The sequence below is a fragment of the Anabas testudineus genome, chromosome 9, assembly GCF_900324465.2.
Source record: "Anabas testudineus chromosome 9, fAnaTes1.2, whole genome shotgun sequence".
Classification (NCBI taxonomy): domain Eukaryota; kingdom Metazoa; phylum Chordata; class Actinopteri; order Anabantiformes; family Anabantidae; genus Anabas; species Anabas testudineus.
In genome coordinates this window covers 10,657,428-10,685,208 of record NC_046618.1, presented here as the reverse complement: position 1 = coordinate 10,685,208, position 27,781 = coordinate 10,657,428, and the positions used below count along the sequence as shown (strand labels likewise).

At 38.9% G+C, this 27,781-nt stretch overlaps 1 protein-coding gene across 1 annotated transcript; it reads left to right on the top strand.

The window, feature by feature from the left end:
• On the top strand, positions 1-27,729 carry rasa1a (RAS p21 protein activator (GTPase activating protein) 1a). Its single transcript, XM_026342978.1, has 25 exons — positions 1-1,257; positions 14,690-14,842; positions 17,848-17,983; positions 18,755-18,825; positions 19,475-19,592; positions 19,750-19,781; positions 20,041-20,093; positions 20,257-20,407; positions 20,645-20,723; positions 21,108-21,231; positions 21,323-21,479; positions 21,645-21,732; positions 23,341-23,421; positions 23,859-24,016; positions 24,129-24,205; positions 24,344-24,516; positions 24,612-24,771; positions 24,975-25,117; positions 25,379-25,494; positions 25,580-25,666; positions 25,782-25,849; positions 25,936-26,024; positions 26,110-26,187; positions 26,425-26,559; positions 26,655-27,729. The coding sequence occupies exons 1-25, from the start codon at positions 707-709 to the stop codon at positions 26,736-26,738; spliced, it is 3,162 nt and encodes a 1,053-aa protein (XP_026198763.1). The 5' UTR covers positions 1-706; the 3' UTR covers positions 26,739-27,729.
• The last annotated feature ends 52 nt before the right edge of the window (positions 27,730-27,781 follow it).

Here is a 27,781-nt window from a genome sequence, read left to right as displayed (position 1 = left end):
GGGAGGAGAGAAAGAGCAGCGCAGCAGTGGGCAAGCCACCAGCCCTGAAACCCAGAAATAAAGGCGAACTTACCCCGTATACGCAATAAAAATATTTTGGTTTACGACATGGTAGTCTGCAAAGGGCAGCCTGTCGTTCACGAGGTTTAGGCAATAAGTCCGGGTCGGTTTGTGGACTCTACTCGAAGCGGCTGGAAACTCTGAAGGAAAGAAAACAACAACACTGGAAAAACGACGGGGATTACACACAACAGTGACAATAAAACAAGACTCCCCGACAAGTGATCTGCCTGGTGCCGAGGGTGAAGTCCGACCCAAAAAAGACAGGAACTATTGGTGAACTGATATCCTCTTTGAGACGTTTTAAATGCTCGTCTCCAGGTAGCGTTTATCTGTGAACTTTAAATTCGCGAAACAATGAAGACATAGTGAGCGAGAACTCATCAAGTGTCTCGAAGCTGCTAGCCATCCCGCTAGCGTTAGCGTGGCTATCCTGCAGTGAGCGAATGCGAGGCAAAGCTAACGCCCGCTAGTGCAGCCAAGTAAGCTAAGTTAGCTTGTCGGCTAACGCTAGCTGGCTAGCAAACGCGGTTCTGAGAAACTTTTGTTGTTCCCCCCGGAGTACAAACACTGAAGGAGTATTGTAAGAACAGAGGGGAAGGGCAGGTTCCCTTCTGGACTTTTCCCCTCTACGCGTTTTTCTAAAATGATGGCTGCGGAGGTCAGCAGTGAGGATACTGGCTCGGTCACAACAGGGACAGGGGTGGCGAGCGGAGGAGGCCCAGAGACGGCCCCTTTCCCCTACTATCCCAAGCCGAGCAGAGTGCGAGTCACTGATTTGGGACAAGGACCAACACCAACCCTCCGCCAACATTCAAACACCTCACCGGACTCACTTCCCGACATGAGTATGATCTATCCCATAGCTCCTGGGGATGTGACCGGACCATTGCTCACCGCAACAGGGAGTGGCGGAGCAGGAGGTGGACATTCAGTTTTCCAAGGAACAAGCTCAGGGACCGTGGGCGGCATGTGCTACTCTCCCACACTGGAGGGTCCAGCTAGTCGGATTTCACCCACATCAACCGGCCCGGATGGGCCCACAGTCTTCCCTCCACTGCCACCCCCTCCTCCCCTTCCTCCCCTTCAAGGCTGCGGGGGGATCGGTGGCACCATGGATGAAAGCGACATGCAGGATGGACCGGAATATGAGGAAGAAGAGGTGGTGTTCCCTCTCTCTGCGCCTCCCACAAACCAGTGAGTACAGTACCAGTGAAAATTGCATCTTGCTCATTGACACATAGACATCAACATGTTCAAGCATCCTGTGCTTTTGTTGGGTTCACTTCCTTCCTGCTGTCACACACTTGTGGTCAGAATTTGTCTTGGGTGTTGACACCTGCAGGTTCACTTGTAACTTAATCATCTCTCAGTAATCAGTAATGATCTACATTTACTGCCCACAAATAGTTCTTCATGTACTTTGGAGTACACATGCCCAATAACCGAACAGATGCAGCCAGGAGATAATCCTAATTTGACAAACCTTTTATGAATATGTAACTTTTTTTGCTTTTGGAGCATTATACTCTTTGGAGGAGTTGAAATCTGTCAGATTGAGATTGTTGATAACTAATTGATCTGTGTGTGTAAAAGTGTATTGTGTAGTGTGCGTGTAGTGTGAGTGAGTTAGAACATGCCTTTTATTTTCCGTCTCTGTGAAGCTATGACACAACAAAAAAACAAAAGTGTATCACCCTTAAAAATGTAATTCGTAATCAGTTTCATAAGGGGAAAACATTAGACAGTTCAGTTTTGCCATGAATGATTGATAAAGAGTTGCAGGTGGCAAGCACTTACTGTATTTTAGATCATTTCAGTATGTGTCATCATAGACAGGCAGCTTTTATATCTGTGCTATTCCTGTTGTATCAATAAGCCAACTTGTGTCATGCTTACATCATGGGCATGGGCATCACACTTGCTCACAAGTTCACTTTGAATCAAGGTGCTGGCAAAATAATCATGGATAGACCCGATACAACCAGAGGTTTCCCAAATACTACTCAACTTTGTTGCACACTGGGGCCCCATTAAACACCTGTTAGTCTCTCATTGGTAGCTTAACTATTTCCAGTTAGCCATTGTCTGCATCTTGCTACATGGAAACTAGAAATAGAAAATAAAATAGTGTTTCTGCTTTGCTTGTCTCCTTAAAGGCAATTTACAGTCTTAATAATTTCGTGATAAAAGTGAAACAGTCCAAAAAGTTGCTAAGTACGTTTTAGAATAGCATTTTTGATTAAAGGAACATTCGTGAATTTCTCTAGCATGTGCACAAACACATGTCTAAACTCGTGTGTGCTGGTGTTGTAATAACCTAAATACAGCCCTCCCATTTGTTACAATCTCATTAGAGAACTGCTGAGCTTTGTCATTTCTGGCCCTCATGCTGTGAGATATGGAAGTGACTGGATCGAGAGTGTGGATTCAGCTCTTATTTTAGGAGTCGCCCTATATCTCCCTGTCAGATTAGAGAGGAAGGGAGAGGTTAGCATTTTCACCAGACTTGCCTGTACTGTAATGTACAAAAAATATCAATAAATAATAAATAATAAATAAATAATTATGCCAAGAAGTCCAAGTTTCTCTATTATATTACTACTTATATATAGTACTACTTTGGAAGTAGACGTTTAGAAGAATACAGTCTTAATAATATATAATGGCTTTGCATTTTAGTTTATCAACTTGCCAGTGAGTCAGTGGAACAGTGGCGTCTTATGCATGAATGGCATTGATTTCCTTTGGTGTTGTTTCACTGTGAGTAACTTGTAGTCTGTCTTTCACATTCACTAACACACATAACTTTTCATACTGGGAGTCAAAATGAAATCTACCCACTCTCTCACTTTGGCCTACTCTGAGATCGTTTATACGGTTGAGTTGAGCAAGGCACACACACAACACAAGCCTTTCCTCTTTTTTGGGTTTGTGGTTTGAGTGAATTGCTTGTAGTGGTGATGAATGGACCGGAAAGTGAGACCGCTTTTCTGGTTATTATTAGATTACAGTTTACCAATAGGTGCTAGAAGTGTCTAATAGTATTTTTATTTATCCTTATACTCTTAATAGTGATTTAACTTTGTCTGGATAAAACTGATGGATAGATTAAACAGTATTGAGTCACTACTGGATCGGCAAAGACAATTAATTTGTCTTACAAAGCAGACACTTAGGTTTAAGATACTTCTACACAACTTGGTGAAGACGGCAAATTTAATTTATTGTGGGCGATATTGGGATTGCAATATTATAAATCTTATAATGCATGAATGGAAATTGAGTTGCATTTGAAAGACCTGACAGTAGTGTGTGTATTAAAATGTGCTTGCTGCTGCTATAACTATGCCAACAGCTCTACCAACAACCTCTTGTTCTATTAATTATTACTCTTTTTGCATCATGTGACCAGCTGCAATGTCTTTGGTAAGATAGCCCAACTAGTTGTGTATGAATGTGCCTAATCAGACCTTAGTCTTACTTCAACTCTAACCCAGGTATTGCTGCAGGGAAATGAACCTTAAACCCTGTGTTTGAGTCCAAAATGGGCAAATCAAGCAAAAACACATCACAGTTCATTCACCAGTAATGTTTTGAAAACAATGTATATAGGGCTGCAGCTATCCATTATTTTACCAATTGACTATTTTATAGATGATTTCAGGAATTAATCAAGATTGGATAAGAAATGTGTTATAGTTATTATAGAGCAGCAGTAAATTTACAAGATAGTCTCTCTTAGTAACAACTAATTTATGTTCTTATAAAGAGAAAAGTTATTATTGCTTAAATTGCAGACAGTAATATTATCTGTAAAAACTAAACTTATTTAGTGCAAAATTACTTGTTAAGGAAATGATTTTTAAATTGGAAATACTACTTCTAATATATATGGAGCTTTATTTCAGTCACTACACCATTAAAAGCTGTGAGCCATGCTTTAAAAAAAAGTCTGAAATAGGAGAAATCGGATTACTCATTTGCTCCGCATATACAGTACATGGATTCCTACTAACCAGGTTTTTCTGAGTAAACTGGTTATTTAAAAGCATTTAAACACAGTCATTTGCAGCTCAGTGAGCACAGGATCAGTGGTTTGGCAAACAGTTCATTAGAATAAGATCCAAAATATTGTTCCTTTTTTTATTGAATCAAAAATCATTATATTGAATCGTGCAATTGTAGATTCCCAATCCTACTGATGAGGACTTTGCGTCTTGTCATTTCTGCACATAAAGTCTTGGTCAAATGGTGGATAGTGATGCACAGGGCTTCCTTCATCAGCTGTCGTTTTCCCCTGGCTGGTCCATTGTGTGTGTTGTGTGAGCTGCTGAGCACACCAGTGTTTTCTTTGTTTTTCAGGACATTGCATTGCATAATTGTTGTAATAGTTATGTCCAGTGTTTGTGCCATGCTTGTTTTTTTTTATTTTTTTATCTTAGTCAATCTCATAGGTCACCCTTGGGTAACAAGAAAGCCCTATCAGTCACATGTTCCAATACTTTTGCTCACTGAAAATGTTGGTCACCTGATACCAAAGGTGCTATATTCTTTGTTGTTTAACTTGCCTTGGTGTAAACACCATATAGAAGCTAAATTTCTAGGCCTTTGTCTCCATATCATAACCTTAAACACAAATGTCTTCAGGGTAAGCTAAAACAAAACTACTTAGCATTGCCACTTTAATACTTCTGGATGGGACTGTAAGTAGACGGATCAAAAACAAAAATTCTGCTGACTGCCACTCCAACAGCTGCACCCTGCCAAGATTCATACTAAAAAGGCTGAGGTCCATTGCTGAATGTATGTTCATCTGTGTGCACAAAGTGAGAGCACATGACATTGACAAGGCCAGACGTAGGCCCTCTTAAAATCTCAGTACACAGCATTCATTCACTGCCGTGGCTGGCACGGGGTGTCTTTCAGGAATAGAAGAATTAATGATAACTAAGTTTAGGTGAGTCGTGAATCACTTTTTCCGAATGTGTCACTGATCCAATGTGATGGAGAGTGCTGATAGAGAATGTATGCTCTCAGTGAGGGTACCATCTGGTGCTGTCCTATAGATGGTGTCTAATCTGTGGTTTTGACTTGACGTCCATATAACCTATTGACCACATTTTATGGCATAGCTCATCTCATGTCATGCTATTTATGAGAATCGCTAGTGTGCATGTAATAGAAGACATGCATAGATTTGTTTTTTTTTCCCTTTTTCTCTGTATCTGTAATAGTATATGCTAGAGGCAGTGGGTGTTGCATTCACAGCTGACTGCCCTGAGTGGTTCTGATTCTCACTCTGCCCACTCAGCTGTGTTGCTAGCTGTGTATGCCTTCTGTAATCGGGATCCAAGACTGATCTTGTATTCCTTTTGAGTTATGTTAGCAGCTTGCGAAGTGCGTGTTGGAAGAGTGATGGTGGAAAACTTCCACACTGTTGGAGGTGTGCTGCACAGTGACTGTGAAAGCTAAACTTGGCACATTTGCAGAGTGCAGTAGAGTGAAAATATTTGTGAGAGTGAGAGAGAGACAAACAGCAGTCGCATTCATTCACACCTCTGTACACGAGTTTGTCATTCATGAACAATGGCTACGGCACTACAATGAGAATTTCACAGTGATGATAGCTCTATAAAGAGGCAAGAGCAAAGACGTCAGGTGGCCTCAGCAGTGCATGTTCCTCTTGCCTTTACAAACCCCAGGCTCAGTGCCCAAGCTTACACAAACAGCACGTTGGGAAATGAGTCGTTGATTTTGAGTTTCCACGAAGATTAGAGAGGATTTTAAGTCATAAAGGGTTTCCCTGAGGAGGTGGTGGTTGGAGGGAGGAAAAAAAAGGGGAAAGAAAAGCTGGATTTGAAGATCAGTGGCTGTGTGAATGAGTTTACCAGATTTAGCAGTTGGCTGTGGAAACATCTCTGTAAGTGTAAAGTGTTAATTGAACACTTGCATTAAATTGGAAATATGAAATGACACAAGAATCGTGTTACTGATGTCTACTCCTAGGTAGAAAACTATCTATACTATCAAGCCTATATTAAACCTTGTTTGCACCTTATCACCTGGCTACTCCTTGTCTTCCAGCCATCATGATAATGAATCTTTACTAGACACATCAATTAAAATACTAGTTCAACCATTATTACTTACCAACTTTGAGGATCTGTGTTTTACATTTAGAAAGCTATGCCTATAGCTTTGATGCTTATTTTTGTGTTACACAATGGCCTCTCATGCCCTTCTAGTGGCCACGCTACCCGGCCTTTTCTCTCGTGCATCCTGTTTTCAAGACTTCTGAGCCATTTATTGTGACAGGATCATCAGGAGCATTTCATTTGTATTTGACAGTGCCCAAGATTTTTGATTTAGATGGATTTTATCATTAGTGGAGTGTGCTGCATTAAAAGTTGCGGAATTTGCTTGGAAAGTGTAACAGTGGCAGGTTAGGGTTTACTACTATGATACTACAGACATGGCTTCCTACACAACAATAGAAATGTTTCTTTTGAAAGTGATGATATTGCATTGTTGTTTCTAAATAATTGAAAGTTAGCTTTGCACATGTTGAAATACACCTTCAGTCACCTCACATTCAATTAGACAAGAAATGATGTATTGTAATTCTGCATGAAGAGAATATTCTTGCTTGTAGAATTCAAAAAGATAATGTCACTTTGAGGAAGCTGATTTACAGCAGGAAAACTGAGATGTTGATTTCAGTCCAAGTGTCCCTGGCTGGCCACTAAACTGTTAATGGTTGGTTAGCATTCAGACTGAACAAAACTATCAATACATGGATGGAACTTCTCCCTCTCTCTGTACGGTTTAGGTCAGTTTGTGTGTGATGACACTCTTTTATCATGATTAGGGTAATAAGCTATGGCAGTACATCATGTGTAAAACAAAACAAAACCACTTCACAGCTGCTGTCCATTATCCCCAGCTGTCTGCACTGTCTTTTTACTTTGTTGAAACCTATGTACACAAATACATTCACTACAATGATTCTTGGTTTAGGGTTGAAATCTGACATTTTCAACGTGAAAAACCTTCACATAACTGTTTGTTTTTGTTGTTGTTGTTTTAAAGCATGGTTAAAGTCAGATCTATATAAACTACTCTCCGAGACCAGTGCAGGTCACCTGGTTGTTGTCCATTAATGCATATCTGTGTACTTAATTGTTTATGCGTAGCACATAAATGTGTGTTCACACAGTTGTCCATGTGTATGCAGAGATGCCACTCCCTACCACTGCTGCTTCAAAAACTAATAGCCAGCATGCTCGTGATGTGTGGCTTTCAAGAGAGAAACAGGGGAGAGTAGGAGAAAGAGAGAGTCAGAGGAGGATGAAGTGGGAGCAAAGACTACAGTGCTACCGTCTGTCTCAGTCTCAAAGATCAGCTTTTGTAATTTTTTCAGAACAGGATAACAAAACCAGACATTTAATGCAGTTTTCCTCTAATTAGATAACACAGCTGAGTGCATCTGGAGCGTCAGTTTGCATCTCTGTCTCGTCCTCTTTATCGTACTTCAGTGGATGTTTCTTGTTGACCCAAGCGATGGTAGATGACTTTATCAAGGTGGTAACACAGTTACATCGTCATGGCCTTCATGGATTTAGAGATGTCTTTTCTCTGCCTTCCACATCGGAGCTCACGGTTTTTGCACGGCCAGCAGCAGTGTCAGTGGAGTGGGTGCACCTTGTGAGATCACGGGACACAGGAGAGAGATGCAGCAGAGGGCGAACTCTGTGTAAGTGGGGCATAAAATCCCTCTTACCTTTGCCTGCCAAACAATAGACTAGTAGAAATAGCCGACTGTTTTAACTTTTAACTTTTTTTAGGAGTCCAGCTTGATTGTAGTTGTTAAAAATATTGTTTGTTAAAATGGGAAAATAATTTATTTGCACTTTGTGTTTTGCAGTTGGCTGGAAAAAAATATTCATTGCATAGTCAAACATTTGTAATATATTTGTATTATTTGTATGTGAAAAACATGTACTCAGTGCCCTCTATAGAAAGTCACATTGCTAATTTATAGTAATGCAAAGCTTCATTACTTTTTGATACTGATGAGAGCTGACAGTACTTCTGTGGACATGTCTGGGTACAGCCACATCAGTCAAGGCAGACAAAGATGTAGAAGAGAGATAGAGGCTGGAGAGAAGGAGCTCACAAAGGAGCTTAATGAGGGACCGACTGACAGACATGGTCCAAATCAATCAAGTCACAGCAGTCTGTGCCTGTGCTCTTAGTCTTACTGCCCATAGAGACCTAGCTCCTGCAGAGAGGCAGACGAAACAGACTCTTCTAGCATGTGATAACATTTAAGCAAAAAGCACAAGTTGTGGAATATTTACTTACCTGAAACGTATTTTAAGTATCAGGGTATACAGTATGTTGAAAAATCTAAATCATTTAACCATAATGCATACAGCTGCTTCAGAAATCTACTAACTGAGGCTTATTAAATGATTACGTCCTACTTATCCTACTCCTGAGTGTCATTACTTTTTCATCATTACTTTTATCAAATAATTATGGTCGAATGACTTCAATTCAGTAGAGTATGCAATGTCCTTGTTTTGAGTGCAGAATTTTTTCCAATGTTTTTTTTTTTTTTTTTTAAACATTAGCTTGTAAACAATTTCTTTATTAATTTCGCCTTGGGTGACACTTATAATTTCCGTATTACCGTATTTATATTTTCAGTATCTTATACAACTGCTGATGCCCATTTATTGAAACATCAATTATATGCATGCATCCTGTGCTCCTAATATTTTATTAAGAGCACATATTAGGCTAGTTCTCTTAAAACCAGTAAATCAAATTGTAGCTGTAGATATTTTGTTTGACAATTTGGTCATTTATGGTCATTATGCTATTTCTAACTGAAATATTTTGTATAGTAGTTGAAGTAAGACTCACTCTGTGTGCGTCCTTTGGCTTCATGGTGCACATGTTACTTTCCTGGTCAAAAGCTATAACCTGTGAGAAAACTGCTTTGGAAAAGTTTGTGTGGTAATACTACACAAACACTCTCCAAATGCTGTGTCATGCCTGTTCTATCAGCGCTTTTGTGATATAAGATTTTTAAAGCATTCAGCCTTAAAATGTACTGCTAAGGATTCTGCAAACAATAAATCATGTTGCTGTGTTTGCTGGAGTCTAAGCCCTATATTTTGTCATTTTGCCCAAGCTCACTTGGCTTGGGCATGTTGGATTTCAGTTGTACGCTGTGATATTGCTCTTGCCAGCATGACATATTCAGGTGAAATAAGGTAACCCAGTAATTCATATGCTTGCAAGAACAGTTGAAAGGATTTACTTTGCTTTTTTGTCTAATAATGAAGTAACTAAATTGATAACCTGTGAGAAGGTGAGCTTCAGGATGTGGTACTAGGGTGGTGATGGATGACTCGTTGGTGACTTCCTTGCTCTTTCACATCAGCAGTTGTTTTATATTTTGCTGTGGCGTCATTTACATGTAATTGTGACTTGGTGACTGTAGAAAGTGAAACCACTTGCCATGCCCCATGAGATGTCACAATACCATCCAGAATAATCAATTGACTGTTCATTTCTCACAGTTTGTATTAACTATGTGTTAGGTGAGAGAACTATGTGCAGAGAGATAAATGCCTTGTTCATAAAACAGAGAAGCAAGACGTCACTCTGCAGCTTGCTCTTCATGTACGGACATGACAGGGCATTCCTCAAGTTAATAGTAGAACTGTATCCTCTCACCCCCAGTCATAGCTTAAGCTCATAGTCTGCCTATCATAGCACGCTTCCTGTCTGGTTTATGCACTCAGCTCATCATGTGTCATGACAGAATATTGTAGTTACAGGAAGCTTGATCTAAATAGTCCCCCCCCCCTCCCAAAAAAATAGACTATAGATAGTTGTGATGTACAATGCAAAGCAAGTTTCACAAAATATGAAATTCTTGTGGGGTGGCCGTGTGAGATGGACTGTAAATCAAGTCCACAAGGCTGCAAAATTAATTCAGATGACCTCAAGGAACAGTACAAGAACAAATCCATATGGCAGTAATCATAGTGTACAGTCATGAAGTAAGTCAGGAATGTGATGATCAGCAACCTAAACTAAAAATACTCCAAAACAGCCTTGCTCAATATTATCCAGTGGAAAGTTTGTGCTAAATATTCATGATCATTACTAGATTAATATGCACTAGAGAAACAAGATTTTGATTTAGAAACTGGCTGAATGGCATAACAAGGTCTGACCTTCACTCTGTGTGTATTTCAGTCATGGAGTAGGATTCAGTAATAAGGTACTGCAATACCAACACCACTATGATGAACAATTAATTTGGAAACCCACCTGTTTCTGAGCTCAACAAAACACCAAAATTGAAGCTTTTCCACATCCTGTAGTAAAATACAAAGCACCTCAATCCTCGCTTAAATGCATAATGCAAATCAATATCCCTTCATCCACACTTTGAATAAGTTTCTAGGAGCTTTTGTGCTAGAAAAAATGGATCCAAAAGGAGAGTGTGCTGCTGCAAGAATCTCTGTGTTGTACAACACGGACAGGGGACAACATGTCTCTTCCAGTGGGAAGAAAAAGTAAATTTGTTAATACTCTTGACTTAGATAAAGATCAGACCAAATTTTATGACAAATGAATGCAGAAAACCGTGAAATTCCAAAAGGTTCACATATGTTTTCTTGCCGCTGTATTGTAATGTACAGGTGCCTTTAATTCATTTTTTCTGAATCCCAGAGAAAATTGATTCAATTCTAAAACTTCACTACGCATAATCGACTATTTAAACAATCTACTTAAATCCAAATTATGCACATGCATCAGCAAAATGACAGTAGTAGGGTTATCTAAACATTTTAAAAACAGAGTGCCTCTCTGAGTTGTGCTGTGCATTTTCAGCACAATCAATTAATTTATGTGCTCAGCCCCCAGAGTTTTGAATTTAAAGTGCAGCATTGAATTATTTGAAAGCCTGCGTGTCGCATAATCTGTTTGACATTCCAGTCTCTATGAATAAATGGATTGAATGCATTTTATAGTTTTTCTCATTGAAGCTGGTCATCCACTCCTCTGATCTGGTCAAACAGTGCTTTAGGTTGTTGTCTGCTTGCTGGGCATGTTGCTGAAGCTGCTGTTGTTGCTCATGCTCCACATCTTATTCCATCAACAATGTATTTACCCCTTTAAAGACTGACGTGATGCTGATGCTACTAAACTAAATTGACTTTTGGGACAGTTGTCCCGAGGCAGGCAGAACTCTGCATCACACCAGCCAACATGAATGAAAGGCAATAGGCAATAGGCAAGTCTTTTCACATTACGACCACTCTAGTAACACTTGAAGGGAATTCCTTCAAATTTGGCACAAATGTCAACATGGATTCAATGACTTACAGTTCAAGGTCACACAGGAACATGTGGGAGAACACTTAAGGAAGGCAAGAAAACATGTGAAGAACACTTAAGGAATTTTTTCATATTTGGTATGAATGCTGATGAGTTAATGATGAACTCATTAGTTTTTGGCAGCCAAAGGTCAAGATTGTAGTGACCTCGCCTTCATCCAGTCTTGGGAACTGATTTATCATAAATATTTTGAATTTTTTTCAAATTTGCCACAACTGTCTAAAACTGTTTCGTTTTTTTTGTGGCCAAAGGTCAAAGGTGAAGGTCACAGTCATTACATCTAGCACAAATATCAAATTATTATGCATCTGAACAGACATGCGTGTTAACTACAGCGTCACTGGTTAGCGGAGACATACAACCACAATGCTGTAATTCTAGCTTCTTCTTTAATTTCAGATGGTCTTTTAGTTACCATTTTTAGTTTCATTTTGTTTTAGATTTTACATTTCCCTTGCTAAGTTATATTTCATTGTATCGTTTTTGTTAGTTGCTCTAGTTAGTTTTGTTAATTCCGTTAATATATGATAATGTAATTAAAACAAGATTTTTTTAAATTAGGAAACTGTTGTTTATTTAGGAGTTTCCTCCTTTGAAGGTGGTAATAAACTTTTAAGCTTACTCATCTATATAATTAACCTTTAGTTCCTTTTTTTAGATATTTACATTACAGAGGAAGTAAAAATGTCCCCTCAGTGACGAGGCTCATACAAAATCATTAGTCCAAGCACTAAGGCTAAGTCTTTTGCTTAAATCCTTAATGTAATATAGTTGTTACACTTGTCGAGTTTTGGTTAGCTTTGGTGGATAGTTTTTTGGTTTGATTGTAAATGGCACATGCTACTATTGCCAGCAGGTCTGAACAGCCCAAAATAGGCCAGCTTATATAGTTCTTCGGCATGTGCACCACAGCCTAACCCGCAGCAACAGCAGCTGTTTGCACAACCTCAGGGAATTTATCAGTCTGAACATATCTATGAATTAGCATATTCTTCTGCTACTAACCCTTCAGCCAAATAAGTTTTAACCTTATTATAGTCAAATTACTAGATGGACCTACAGTGTAACTGGAGTTAGGAAAGGACTCTGCTTTGAAAAAAAGTTCACTTTTTTAGTTCGGAGGGTGCTGTAACAGGCTCCCAGAGTTTGCTTTTGAAGCACAGCAATGCTACTTGCCTAACTACATCTCACTTCCAATTGCAGCCTGCACTTCTAGCTCTAGTTCATGTGAAGCAAAAATGAATTGAGACAAATGTAAATAAATTTGCAGCGGACATCAATTCCCAAAATGAATTGATTGTTAAAATCGTTATGTAATTGATTGTAAAGAGAACACAAGTATGTCACAAATATAAATAATAAGGCTATATGTATGGACAGCTACTTTAATGTCACCTTTCAAACAACAACAGTGTAGGTCCTACTAACATAATATCTCTGTATTATTACACAATATGCATTATCCTCATTCAAAATTAAGCTGTAAGAAAGCTTTGTGTTAATGAAAGGATCTCACCGTGACAATTGTGTTGTGTATTTTTACAGTAACATAAAAAAGAAAAATACATAAACTTTGTATGTGTGTTGTATGGAAACAGCATTTATATAAGAAATACCCTGGAGACAAGTATTTAAATAAAAGTGCAACAACAATAACACAATAATCACTAAAAGTTGTGTAACTGCCTTAACTAAACTGCCTCATCAGCAAGTGTTTTCAAAGCATGGCAACTAATCATAGTTTTATTGACAATTAAAATTTGAAACTGTGATACTAACCATCAGGAATTTCAGCATGAAAGTGGTTATAGTTTCATCTTTAGGCATTATACAGTATGTACAGTGTGGTGTACTGCTTTGAACCTAGCTTGTTCAGCTTGTTCAATATGCTTTTTGCCACTTACACCTTTGGAGTTATATCTGTTGTGGTTCCCTTCAGTTATTTCCAACAGCTTTAGGCTACATGTCTAAGCTGTGCTCACTGCCCAAAAGGTCCTCACATATACTTAACTCTCTCTTCTTCAGCAAGCTTTCTCCAAATTACTCCATGATGGTAGACATCACCGCATGTTCTGTACGAGTAAAGAACTGTACACTCCTAAACCAGATGGGAGCCCTTTAGGTCTCCTTCCCTAAGAAGTGCTGCAGCGGATCATTCATCTTCTCCCCACTGGATGTTTTTCCAGTCACTGCCCTGCATTCTGAGAGCCACCAGTGGCCTAAATTTGGAAAAGCATGTTAATTTTTTACCCCAGCTGGCAGGCCTTGTCAAGTTCACCCTCACCTGCTGAAATTTTAACCAGTGTTGTTTTTTAAGGTTCCTGTTTAATTCAAAAAGCAGAGATGTGCTAGAAACTGAAAAGTAAAAGCTTTTGGATTTAAGCCTATAGATTCTTTTCCCTGTTGATTCAGTATGTATGACCTGCTCATTACTATACTGAAAGTAGTAGCAAAATGTAATATATCTAATACTGATTTAGATATCCTTTAGTCTGTCAATTATTTACTTAGCTTAGAATTATGAGTCTAAACAAATTCCATAGCAAATATTTACTTGTTCTCTTGAATCCCTTAACAAGTTAGAACTGAAGTGACAAAGGTAATTGTTTTTATTTTTGTTATTTCATACTATTATACTATGATTTGTCCATGCTATTTATTGCACTTTTACATTGTTTTCTAAAGAGCTTGAAAGAATTCATAGCTGTATCATTACAAAGATGCTTAATAGGGGAAATAATAAATCACGTCTCTCTTTCACTATGGTTTACCACTCAGGGTTTTAAATTTTAATGGCACAATTCTTGTGTTAGTTGTAAATGGTCTCTTTTATATGTATTTTGAGAAATTAAATATTCAGCAGTAATAACACTGTATATAAGTATATGATACCTATTGTTACAGCATGATATTTTGTTGGCATTTTTTACCTTTTTGCGCTGAACTACATTGATTCCGTCAGTCAAGCAGTTGGATATATTAAATCTGTATTTATTGCTCAGCAAAAATTGTACTTTGTTACCTGACATGTTTAGTACTTTAGTAACATAGTTCATTTCAGTTAAACTTGAATATAAAAAAATATATATATATAAAAAATGATGCCTATGATGCCTTGTATCTTAACTATGTATAGTGCCTAACTGACCTTGCATCTGTCTTCCCCTCTAAATGTGTCCTTCTTGTCTTTCTGTTTAAGGTGGTACCATGGCAAGCTAGACCGAACTATCGCTGAGGAGCGGCTTCGCCAGGCCCGGAACCCTGGCAGCTACCTCATCAGGGAGAGTGACCGCCGGCCTGGTTCCTTTGTCTTGTCTTTCCTCAGCATGACCAACGTGGTCAACCACTTCAGGTATGGCACAGCACATGAAACTAGCAATGATGGGTTCAGTCTAGAGCTGCAGCAATAGCCTGTTTAAATACATAATTGAAGACGGTACAGTTTTAATTTTTGTCAATTTTTATCCCATTTTATCCATTACCGGCAATTATCTATCCTTCTGTTATTTACTGGATTATTAGTGTTTACCATATCAATTGTAAAAGCTACATAGTGAGTTTGCTTTGTGGGTGAAAGTGTTTATTAGAACAGGTTAATGAGACTTAAACTGTTTCATGTCTCTATAGAATGTTGTTAGTACAAGAAAAAGGACAAATCTGGCATCTCATAATAAGCAGGCAGCATGCCTCCTTTAAGAAGAAGAGAAGGATAGAGGAACTACTCAATTTATTCATTACCTTAGCAAAAGGACAGAAAGCTACAAACACTGCAGTGAAAAAGCAACCTTAGTTATGAGGTGGTACTGAAGTGCAATTGTTTAGGTTTGAAAAGTGGTTTCCAGTGGCCTGTCATCCCACGACCAACACTCCCCAACAAATAACAGTGTTCTATAGTTCAGAACAATGCATATTATAATGCACATCAATTTATGGGATTAGAAACACATAGAGTGCAAGAAGTGTCACATTCATTCATGCCAACAAACAACAATGTTCTGTGGTTCAGAAAAATGTATTTTATAATGCACATCAACTTGAGTAAGCAATCTAGGCCAATGAGGCTAGCATTTAGCATTTACATTTCGTTCCTAGGTTTTAGCCATCCCTGGTGTTTTTAATCCTAACTTAATCTTGCTTAAAGGCAGTAATCAGAACATACTTGTCCATGGCATTTTGCCAATGTCATATTCAGTTTATTTTTTTCTATACAAAAGCATATTTCTCATGATTGCGGCTCATATAAGCTTGTTTTCTTTTTGATGCACCTTTTAAGTAAACTAGAGTCTGCATTCAGGTATTTCCTGCGGCTGCTTTACTCATATATGCCATGCTAGTCCTAATTGCAAGCCTTCAAAAGCTCAAGGTTTGTATCCTAAGAAATGCACTTATTTCATTCACAAATGCTGGTTTCTAATTATGTAACAATGACAACATCTCCTCACTGACATCAGTTTAGTCTGGGCACATGATGTCATTGATGCTGGAAAGGAACAAAAGGTTTATTACACGACACCTCTTCAAATGGTTGTTGTCCTTGGATTGTGTATCCAGCAAATGAGTAATAGCATTGTGCTTTTGTTAAAAGCCCGCAATCCAAGATTGACTCAACTTAAAATTTGTGGCTTTGCAATTGTATATGGTTTAGTGCTGTACTTTTCCACATCATTGTAATTGATCATTGTAATTAGTCATAAAATCCAAATATAATTTAGTGATTGTTTTATTCATCGGGGCAGCTTCTATATTACTTTTTTTTTCCACTGACTGAAATCCTGTATACAGGACAATGCAAGAAAAGTATGAGAAACTTTTGGAATTTCGTGGTTTTCTGCATTCTTATCTTTCATGTCTGTATTAGGAACAACCATGGAAAACCTCATGGTGCTAGTGGAAAAACTAGGAAATAATAACTTGGAAAAATGAAATAAAAAAAAGCTAACTGGAGTCATATGCTAGCATAACTGCCGTCTTGTCAAGAACATTAGTTTGTAGGTATGGACTAGAGCTACTTTGACTGACAAAACCCACTCAAACTTTCAAGTTTTCTCCAAACAAGAAGAAAATGCTTGCCTGGACATTAATCAAGAATTGATGATTTACACAAAGCTGGAAAGTGTTACAAAGTGATGTCAAAGCCTTCACCAGTCTACAGTTGGGAAACAATCTACAAATAGAGACATTTTGGGACTGTGGCTACTCTACCAAAAGGTGGGTGACCAGTTAAAATGATCCCAAGAGCACAACAAACACTGATCAATGAGGTAACTAAGCAACCCTGAGTGACAGCCAAAGATTTGAAGGCATCATTGGAACTGGCTAACATCTGTGTTCATGAGTCTACAGTAGGTAAAACATTGAACTAGCAAGGTGTCTATAGCAGGACACCACGATGGAAGCTGCTGCTTACTAAAACAAACATTTTTGCCAAAGAGCACATTAACACTCCACAGCAGTATTGGCAAAATGTTTTGTGGACTGATTAAACTATATTGAACTGTTTGGAAAGAACACACAGCACTATATTTTACGTAGAAAGACCACAGCATATCATAATGAAAACATCATCCCAATCGTAAAGTATGATGGAGGAAACATCATGATTTGGGCCTGCTTTGCTGCATCAGAGCCTGGCTAGCTTGCAGTGATCAAAATATAAATCAGGATAATGTGACGATGTCTGTACATCAGCTGAAACTCTGTAGAAGCTGGGTGATGCTACAGGACAATGACCCAAAACACCGAAGCAAATCCACAACAGAGTGGCTTCAGAAAAACATAATCTTCCTTTTTTAAGTGGACAAGTCGGAGCCCAGACCTCAACCCAATAGAGATGCTATGGAACGACTTGAAGAGAGCCACACACATAAGACGACCAAAGAATATGACAGAGCTAAAGCAGTTATGCCTGGAAGAATGGGCTAAAATTCCTCCTGAACAATGTGCAGGTCTGATCCACAGCTACAGGAAGCGCCTGGTTGAAGTTATTGCTCCCTAGGGGGGGTCAACCAGTTATTAACTCCCAAGGTTCACATACTTTCCACTGGCACTGTGAGGTTTTTATGGTTGTTCTCAATAAAGACATGAAAGCTCAGAATTTGTTTGTTATTATTTTAGGCACATTGTATTTGTTAATACTCTTGACTTAAATGAAGATCAGATCACGATTTATGACAAATTAATGCAAAAAAACTCAAAATTCCAAAAGGTTCACATAGATAGATGTCTACTGATGACCCGGTGCAGATAGATAATATTACTGTCAAATTACACAGTATGAATTCAAGTAGATTTTTTTCTGTTGCCTTTACTGCACATAAATTAAGATAACTAACTTGTCTTTGTTTTTTCTCTTAAAAGGATAATCGCCATGTGTGGGGACTATTATATTGGTGGGCGGCGCTTCTCGTCTCTATCAGATCTAATTGGTTACTACAGCTATGTGTCTTGTCTGCTGAAAGGAGAGAAACTGCTATCGCCAGTTGCACCCCCAGAGGTGAGACTGACTTTGTGCTATACAGTAGATTGTAAAATACAAGGTCACTTAAATTTAGCTGCATTCCCTACAATTTATTATTATTTTAGAATCTTGGCATTAAGTATCATTACTTCATATTTTCTTTATTATTAGTTGTTTTTAAAAATATTTTTTTGTGGAATACTCCCTGTCCAAATTGGTTAAAGTGTCAGATTTGAAATTGTATGATGAGTCTTTTTTTTCTTTTAACACAGAAATATTTATAGTTTCAAAGTAGCAGTTTGATGTAGCATATTAAAGTGTGGTATCTGATTTCACTAATGGATCATCCTGACTAGTAAATGGGTTGTCCGCCACGTTAATTGGCAAGAACTTTCCCCAGGGATAACATCATTTTAAAGTGACAACAATAAAAAGGAATTTATGCTGAATGAAACCTAATCTGCTGAAACAATGTCCAGTGGGAATACTTGAACCTGATACTGTTACTTTCTGAGTTAAAGATGGATATGAAATGTACTGTATTGAGGTAACCTGAAGTCAGCCTTGATTTCCTTATTCAGCCACTAGCTGAATACAGTCATTTTTAAAATCTTACCATTTGCCTATGGGCTGTATTCAGAATGGCTTCAGGCAAAGTTCATTTCTCTTTTTTCCGAGTGTGATTTCGCCCAGAGGAAGTTATAGTTTAGCATTTACTTTTTGTGTAATAATTAGGGGATTTATCAGGGATATGGTCTTGGATGTTGTTTCGGATGTTGTTTCATCTTTGTGTGTATGTTTTCACAGCCTGTAGAAGACAGAAGGAGAGTCAGGGCCATACTTCCTTACACCAAAGTGCCAGATACTGATGAGATCAGGTAGGTATTCATGTATATCTCCATAAAAGAGGCCTATCTCATCTAATATAGCAAAACATGTCCATACTGAAACCAATCACTTTCCTCAAATAGTATGATAAATATAATTCATAATCTTTAAGACAAAGATGAGCGCTGGTGATTTACTGGGCTTAAAAATAGCGTTTCACTGTCTTGCTCCTCAACAGCACTTTCACATCTGCCTAGAAAACACATCATCTATCTTGTTAATGAAATACAGTATTGTCCCTGTCATGAAGATGCAGTAGGCACACTTACTGATGATCCCAGCTATCCTAGATTTTCTAAATCTGATAAACATCTGTCTGAAGTCAACCTTAAACCCAGAGTCTTCCAGTGATCCACAGGATTAACTGAGTAGATAGACATGTGGTATTTACCTCAAATGTTATGAGTTAGAGGAGACACCTGCTGGTAATGTTTTAGCATGACAGTTGACACTTTTTTCAACAGGAAAAGTTAGAGATCTGCTGATGAAGAAGGTTATGTGTCATAATGCCTTGATAAAGCAATAGACAGTGAGAGATGGTGTTATAATATAACAGCTTATGTGTAGCAGGTGTTACAGTGCCTTTCCATGATGTCACAGTATTATCCTTTTCTCTTTATGTCCGTCTTGACTCTTTAGCTTCCTAAAGGGGGACATGTTTATTGTTCACAATGAACTGGATGATGGCTGGATGTGGGTGACTAACGTTCGCACAGAGGAGCAGGGCCTCATTGTGGAAGATCTGGTGGAGGAGGTGGTACGTACAGCACAAAATATGGAAATGTAATGGTAATATACAGCAGTGGCATCGGGAAAGCACCTAGGGCTGTGATAAATTATATACGGTCCATAGGCGTTAGAAGGACTGCAGTAATCGATTAATTGGAGTTGATGTCTTGACAAATGTTTTTTAGGGGCGGGAGGAGGATCCACATGAGGGAAAAGTGTAAGTTCTATTTCACTTACTAATTTATGGTGCCATTCTTTTTGCCCTGTTTTTGTTATTCACAGTGCAGACATCTTTTGGTATTGTTTAAGTTTTGTTTTACTTAAACAAGCTAAATCAGTGACTTCAGGCTCCTCTCTCTAATGCTTTTCTAACTCAAAGTAATGTGACACTATGTCTCCCTCTAAGAGGATAGAGGTTCTTAATTAAACTATAGTAAATAACGTTGCTACTCTATTTTCTCTTGGGTTTACTACAGTTGGTATCATGGAAAGATCACCAAGCAGGAGGCCTACAACCTGCTGATGACAGGTATTATTCTTCTTTCATTAGGCCAGAGTTGTTAATCACTTGTGGAATTATCACTGACACTGTTTGTAAGAAATAAACCATGAAGATCAAAGTCCATGAGCCAAAATATACTGCTGAAACGTTTCTCCTCCTCTAAGACTTTTTGCTTCCTCTGATTTCATAGTAGGCCAGGTGTGCAGCTTTCTAGTCCGGCCATCAGACAACACACCTGGAGACTACTCGCTCTTTTTTCGTACCAATGAAAACATCCGAAGGTTTAAGATCTCCCCCACCCCGAACAATCAGTACATGATGGGAGGGAGGTACTACAACAGGTATGTGTAGAAGTGTAGTCTGAATCCCAGGGAAACTTTCTGTTTTCAAAAATGATAGAATAAGAAACGTATGTTATATTGATTCACCAGAATAATATAAAGAAAATCTATATGTTTATACTGTAGTGTTATTTTATAATATTTATTTTATATTTATATAATTGTTATTTATAAGTTGTAGCCAGTAAGTTTGAACTTGCATTGACTGCTGACCTACTCCTTGTTTCACTCTGGCAGTGTTGAAGATATCATCGACCATTACAAGAAAGAACAGATTGTTGAGGGCTACAATCTGAAAGACCCTGTTTCAGTTCAAGTAGGTACAGTTGTAAACTAGCATTATTCAGCCTTCTTGACTCTAATGTTAGACTTAACAGGATGACATTTGACAACAGGAGGGGTTTTATGCATTGCTCATACTGACAAGCATCTGATGATGGATGTGATATGAGCACTTGCCAGTTTAGACAAAGAGGAAGTGCTGCTGCAAATGTCACCGACCTGTAAATGAATATTTAATAATATGTATATTGCATCAGACATTTTCCTGTTTATGTTTTTCAAATTTAAGAGACTTTATAGAATTTGGGGAAAACAGACTTGGCAACAAAATAAATGTAATATAACCTTACAGTATGAATGCAGCTGTTTTTACTTTGAGGTTATGTGATGGCATGATTTGTTTTTGTATTTACTGTAGCAACAGGAACAAGTACTTAGTGATACAGTGGATGGGAGAGAAATTTATAACACTATCAGACGGAAAACAAAAGATGCTTTCTACAAAAACATCGTCAAGAAAGGCTACCTCCTGTTTAACAAAGGTATTTATAACACCCACCTTGTTGTCTTTTGTTCAGATCATTCAAAATCAGCAATTATACCAAACGTTTGTCTGATCCCTCTCACCTTCAGGAAAAGGCAAACGATGGAAGAACCTTTACTTCATCCTGGAGGGTAATGACGCCCAGCTCATCTATTTCGAGAGTGAGAAGAGAGCCACCAAACCCAAAGGGCTGATCGATTTAAGTGTGTGCTCTGTGTATGGTGTGCATGACAGTCTGTTTGGCAGGTGAGATGAGAGAATATTGTTCTTGACCTAACTTTGTAACGTTGGCAGGAAGTGTTGCCACTAAGCTCTGAATACTCTGTTATCTGGGCACCATGTGGAATCATTTTCTCAGATGTATCATATGGTACAAGGTCATTTAAAATCTTATCTATCTACCTTTTTCAGGCCAAACTGTTTCCAGATTGTTGTTCAGCACTTTAGTGAGGAGCAGTACATATTCTACTTTGCTGGAGAGGCTCCAGAGCAGGCACAGGTAATAGCAACGCTACAACAAAATGTTTCCAGACCCACTGGGTAGTTGGGTACGGGGATAATCAGGTCCTGAAAAGAACTACCGTATTTTCCGCACTATAAGGCGCACCTAAAAGTCTTCAATTTTCTTAAAAGCCGACAGTGCGCCTTATAATCCGGTGCGCCTAATATATGGATCAATATTGAGTCAGTCACGCAGTAGAACACGGGAATAGACGTTTAACATTAACGAATCAATGGTGCTGAAGTGGAGGCAACAACAAGATGGCCAAGTAAAGAAGACTAAACAGAGTTTCCGAGGGAACAAAGCGAGATGGCTACAGTTGGAGGACAAACTCCTATCTTTTCTTTATGTAACTGAAAGAAACTAAATTAACAAATAATACACATCGTTACACATTTCGTATGTTACACTCGCACACGCTAGCTTGACTTGAATGAAGCTAATTACAATAACACGCACACGTAATTTATCACATGTAACAGGTAACAACTAACAAACTTCTAATGACAATAAACATGTTAATACTTACAAAGACAAATGCTTTCCAAGGCACAAACGTATAAAGCACACTAAGCATATACATGAACCAGTTTGTTTTACTGTGGAAACTGAATTAGCTTAATTTACCGACGCAGAAAAAACGTCAAAGCTGTTCTATTGAGAGTGGAAAGAGCGCTCACTCTGCAACTAATTATCTTAACAAAGATCAACTAAAATACAAAACTCTCACTCTGATAAATTTTTAAGAAAAATACTATAATACTTTTTAGCTGCCTTTGTCACAACGTATTGTTATTCATTTATCACTTGAACTGAAAGGCATGATGGCAACCTATTAATAAAGTTTGACCGACCTCTCTGTGTGAGGACCGAATACCTTTCAGGCTGACCTCGTATTTTGAAGGTCCCGTTTCCGGGCGGAATGGTGTTTATGCAACAGCTTGACATTCGTTAAACCGATTGATTGCACCTCATGACAAACTAGTGTGGAGGACTTAAAGTACTCGATGGCTGAGGATTCTGCTACATGGATTATTGCTTTGGAGTATGGACTGTGATACTTTTTCCCGGTTTGTGTTTTTTTCCTATTGGAGCTACTGGTTTGGATTATCTATGTTTCAAGGACTTTGATTTCACCAGGTATTAATATTGACTCCTTTTGTGTTTTTCTAAAGAAAAGACTGCTCAGCTGATGCTTGCGCTGTAGTTTTGTTTGTGTGCCGCAATAAACGCACTGAACTGAGTAGATTGCTTCTGCCTTATTATTGGTCCTACTAACTCCTGACACTGACTGTTTTGTTTACATTCCCTTTAGTGCAGCTCCATCTAATGTTGCATAACGTAACCCCAGCCTCTACTGTAGCGTCTATTCTATGCGCCTTATAGTGCGGTGCGCCTTATATATGAAAAAAGTTTTAAAATAGGCCATTCATTGAAGGTGCGCCTTATAATGCGGTGCGCCTTATAGTGCAGAAAATACGGTAGTCGTGCTATGTCCTAAGTGAAATGCATGAGTACTATGTGAACAGTGAACAGTGTTCTGAGTTCTTGAAGACCATGACAACTGTTTCTTTGAAATGTTTTAACTCTTTTTCTGTTTTGCAGGATTGGATGAAATGCCTTCAGACTTTCTGCAGCAACTTAAGGAAAACCACTCAACCCACCTCCAACAAGAGACTTAGACAGGTACATATCTGATCAGCTAATGTGTGTTAGATGTTTATCACTCAGGTGCAGTGACTAATTTTAAAATCACAATTACAAAAACTGTCTCTTTGTCCAGTGTCCATGCATTGTTTTAAAAGTTGTATATCTGAATCTGGAAGTTGAGTCATGGCAACTGGACTTCCTTCTTCTTAGGTTGAAACATTTCACTACTCATCCAAGCTGCTTCTTCAGTCTGAAGAAGTTTTTTGAAAAGATTGATAATTGTGACTGGACAAATATTGAGTTGTGCTTTTACAGGTCATGTTGCAATGTAATCACAAGCAATGGGTGGCAAAGGTTGAGAATTATTCAGCAGAAAAAGGAACTTTAGTTCTTATAACTGTTCAGTACATTACCTGTTTTTTTTGTTTTGTGTTTCCTTGTTTCCTTTCTTGAATCCTTATTTTTCATCTCAGGTGAGCAGCCTGGTGCTGTATGTGGAGGAGGCTCACAAGCTGCCGGTGAAGTACTTCACCAACCCTTACTGTAACATCTACCTGAACAGTGTGCAGGTGGCTAAGACGCACCCTAGGGAGGGGCAGAATCCTGTGTTCACTGAGGAGTTCATCTTTGAGTAAGTTTGTCACACATCAACCTGCGTATTTTCACTGTCTAACTACTTACCAATTGATGGCACGTTCTCTAGCTGTTTATGGAATTACAAAATGTACTTCCCTGTTTTTCAGTGACTTGTCAAGTGAGATCAACAGATTTGAAATCAGCCTCAGCAACAAAACAAAAAAGAGCAAAGAAAGTGATATCTGTACGTAAATCTGTACATTTTAAAACAAATACAGTCTCTGAAAGTCTCTGTGTAAAGTTTCATGACTCACACGTTTTCTTTTTGTCTTCCTCCACACGTCAATTGCTCTCTCTCTCTCTCTCTCTCTCTCTCTCTCAGTATTCATGCGTTGCCAGCTGAACCGTTTGCAAAAGGGCCAGATGATTGATGAGTGGTTCCCTCTCAGCTCCCACGTGCCTCTGAAGGGCATCGAGCCTGGCTCTTTACGTGTGCGCGCTCGCTACTCCATGGAGAAGATCATGCCCGAAGAGGAGTACAGCGAGTTCAAAGAGGTCTGATTCACCATAAAGTGGTTTTGATAGCAGTGTCCATTAACTCTTGTTCACTTAAAAAGGTCAATGATGCCATTGCTGTGTGTCCTTTGCAGATGATCTTGCAGAAAGAGTTTCATGTCATCTATGCTCTGGCGCATGTGTGTGGTCAGGACCGCACCTTACTGGCAAGTCTTCTTCTGCGGATCTTCCGACACGAGAAGGCTGAAGCCCCACTACTAAGGACGCTCAATGACAGAGAGATTAATATGGAGGGTAGGAACACATATTAGACAATAGAAAACAGACCAGGTTCTTAGAAACCTACTGAAATAATCTGTGAATTAATGCATACAATTTTGCCTCAGTATGTCAGACTTCATCTTATCTCATTTTGGCTGAGGGGTTTGTCAAGAAATCTGTAGAATCACGTGCTTATACACCTGCATAATCTTTTTTTGCTTGTGCGCTATTACTAGATGAGGCCACAACATTGTTCAGAGCAACCACACTGGCCAGCACATTGATGGAGCAGTACATGAAAGCCACGGCCACACCCTTCGTCCACCACGCTCTCAAAGACACCATCCTCAAGATCATGGAGAGCAAACAGTCCTGCGAGGTAAACACCTCTCCCACATTACATTTTCCTTTTCATCATTTGGCAGGGGATTTTAGTGAGGAACACACACAGGTCACACAGACTGTTTAAAACATTTAGTTTATCCACTGAGACAAATCTCAATTCAATAACAGGATTACATGTGATTTTATTTTGCATCAGATGCTTTAACTATGCAATAAGATGATATGTTTCTCCATATCTTGTAAACTTAAATTCATTAATTGTCATCTGTTTTTCCCCCTTCTCTGTCTCTTTAAGTTGAACCCTTCCAAACTGGAGAAGAATGAGGATGTGAACCTGAACTTGGCTCATCTACTCAACATCCTGTCCGAGCTGGTGGAGAAGATCTTCATGGCTGCTGAGATCTTACCACCGTAAGCACAAACGCGCACGCACATACACAGTAATGTCTCGTTTTGTGGACATGTCACTTAAGCTGTCTCTCAATGACCCAACCAGGACACTGAGGTTCATATATGGCTGCCTGCAAAAGTCTGTGCAGCAAAAATGGCCCACCAACACCACCATGCGGACGAGAGTCGTGAGGTAAACGAGCCCAAATGATCAGTGTCAGACACATTTGTTCTGAGAGAAAGTTTTAACGTGTTATTTCTTGTTCGCTCTACCTAGCCCTAACTCACCTTGTGTATTGTTCTTCCAGTGGCTTTGTCTTTCTAAGACTGATCTGCCCAGCCATCCTAAACCCCAGAATGTTCAACATCATTGCTGGTAAGCACTACTTTAAAAGTACTAATCACATAGTCTGCACTTTGAGAGCTACAGTGTGTGCCTTGAACTACTGTCTCTTCTTGCAGACCCTCCATCTTCAACAGCTGGCAGGACCCTCACACTAGTGGCCAAGTCTGTCCAGAACCTGGCCAACCTGGTTGAATTTGGTGCTAAGGTATGAACCTTCTCCCTGAAATATTCTTATTCTTATTCTTACATTTTTGTTGGTACCTGACAGCTGTGGCTCTGTTTTCTAACAGGAACCTTACATGGAGGGGGTGAACCCTTTCATCAAAAACAACAAACATAGAATGATCATGTTTCTGGATGAGTTAGGGGTGAGTCACACTTGTTGCTTTTTAATTAAAGCAGAATGTTAATTAGAATCATTTGTTTTGGTAACTGTTTAGAAGAACATCATTTGGTTTCTGCTTGGTAAATGTGGGGAATTGTTGCATTATTGTTATATAGAGAGAATATTTAAAGAATACATTTAAACTATGATGATTTTTCTTTTTACAATTATGTATTCAAATTAATATTGAATAAAATGACATCTTTAATCATGTTTCTAGAATGTCCCTGAACTCCCTGAAGCCACAGAGCACTTTAGGATGGACCTGTCCAGGGACCTTGCTGCGCTGCATGAGGTCTGTGTTGCACACTCAGATGAGCTCCGGACATTGAGCAATGAAAGGGGAGCGCAGCAGGTCAGAGACCGATGATATCACAACAGTGCAAACACAGCACGATTTATAGCGTCCTGTCTCCGAAGATTGATCTAATTCCTGTTTCCTCTCCGCAGCACGTGTTGAAAAAGCTGCTGGCCATCACAGAGCTGCTCCAGCAGAAGCAGGCTCAGTATGCCATGTCTAACAGCAACAGGTAGTACTGCACTCCTCCTCCTCTCCTCCCATCTCCCCATCCTCCCGCCAAGTCTCCTCCACCGGAGTGCAACACAGAGGAGAACTAGCATGCTCTGCCCTCATCACCATGGCAACACCCTACCACCACCACCACCTTCCATCATGTCCTCCTGATAATCCTGCCCATCCCCACCCACCCGTCATCTTGTTCCATTCACCACAAGAGAGCTATGCAACAACAGCAGTCGAGTTCAACAACCAACGCAGTACCTAAAAAAATAAAATAAAGAAAAAAAAAAAAAACCTTTGCACCACAGACTGACAGCTGTATGCACAGGAAAAAATATTTTTCCTTCATAAACTGTGTTCATGATTCTGACTTGGGTACATTTCAGTCCCTTCAGCATGAGGGCCAGATATTCCCATTTGAAAAGAGGTTTCTTTGTTCCCACTATGTGTTTTGATAACACAGGTTGCCAAAGTGTGTCCTCCCCCCCCCCCCCACCTTCCCACTCACTATGACGAAACTGACATGAAGAAGCTAGTTCTGTCGGCCCTCTTCTCTGGTAACTGGATTCTGAGCGCTAATGCTTTTTATACTGTAATTAGTGACTGATTTATTTTTAAGGTTGTGACGATATCCCAAAAGTGCTGAAACTACCATTTCTATTTGTTCTTTTGTTTTTTTTTTTCTTTGTTTTCTAGATTGGAACAAAGTCTTTCACAAACGTATGGTTATTTTATATTAATAAATTCTCTTGCTGGAATCATGAGTACATAAAAGAGATGAGCTGATTTTTTTTTTTTTTCCTCCAATTGTATCGGCTATGTTTTGATTATTTAGTTAAGTCTTTTTGGAAACGTTAATGCCAGACAAGACACATAATCAGAGAAACCAAGTAAAATGAAAGTGTTTACAGCAGTACATTTTTGGAATAGTTCAGACTGTATCAGACATGCATGCACTTATTAAACTGTTTTTGTAAAGTAGATAATGGAGTCGTTCATTGTCCCATGACAGAGAAAAATGTACGCACAGATTTTTGTTCCACTGGAATAATTTTTA

Bases quoted from the DNA above. Each gene is read 5' to 3' on its own strand.
- rasa1a (XM_026342978.1), top strand. From the start codon at position 707: ATGATGGCTGCGGAGGTCAGCAGTGAGGATACTGGCTCGGTCACAACA. The intron at 19,593-19,749 runs GTACGTACAGCA...AATGTTTTTTAG, and splicing joins AAGATCTGGTGGAGGAGGTG to GGGCGGGAGGAGGATCCACA. The intron at 21,733-23,340 runs GTAATAGCAACG...TCTGTTTTGCAG, and splicing joins AGGCTCCAGAGCAGGCACAG to GATTGGATGAAATGCCTTCA.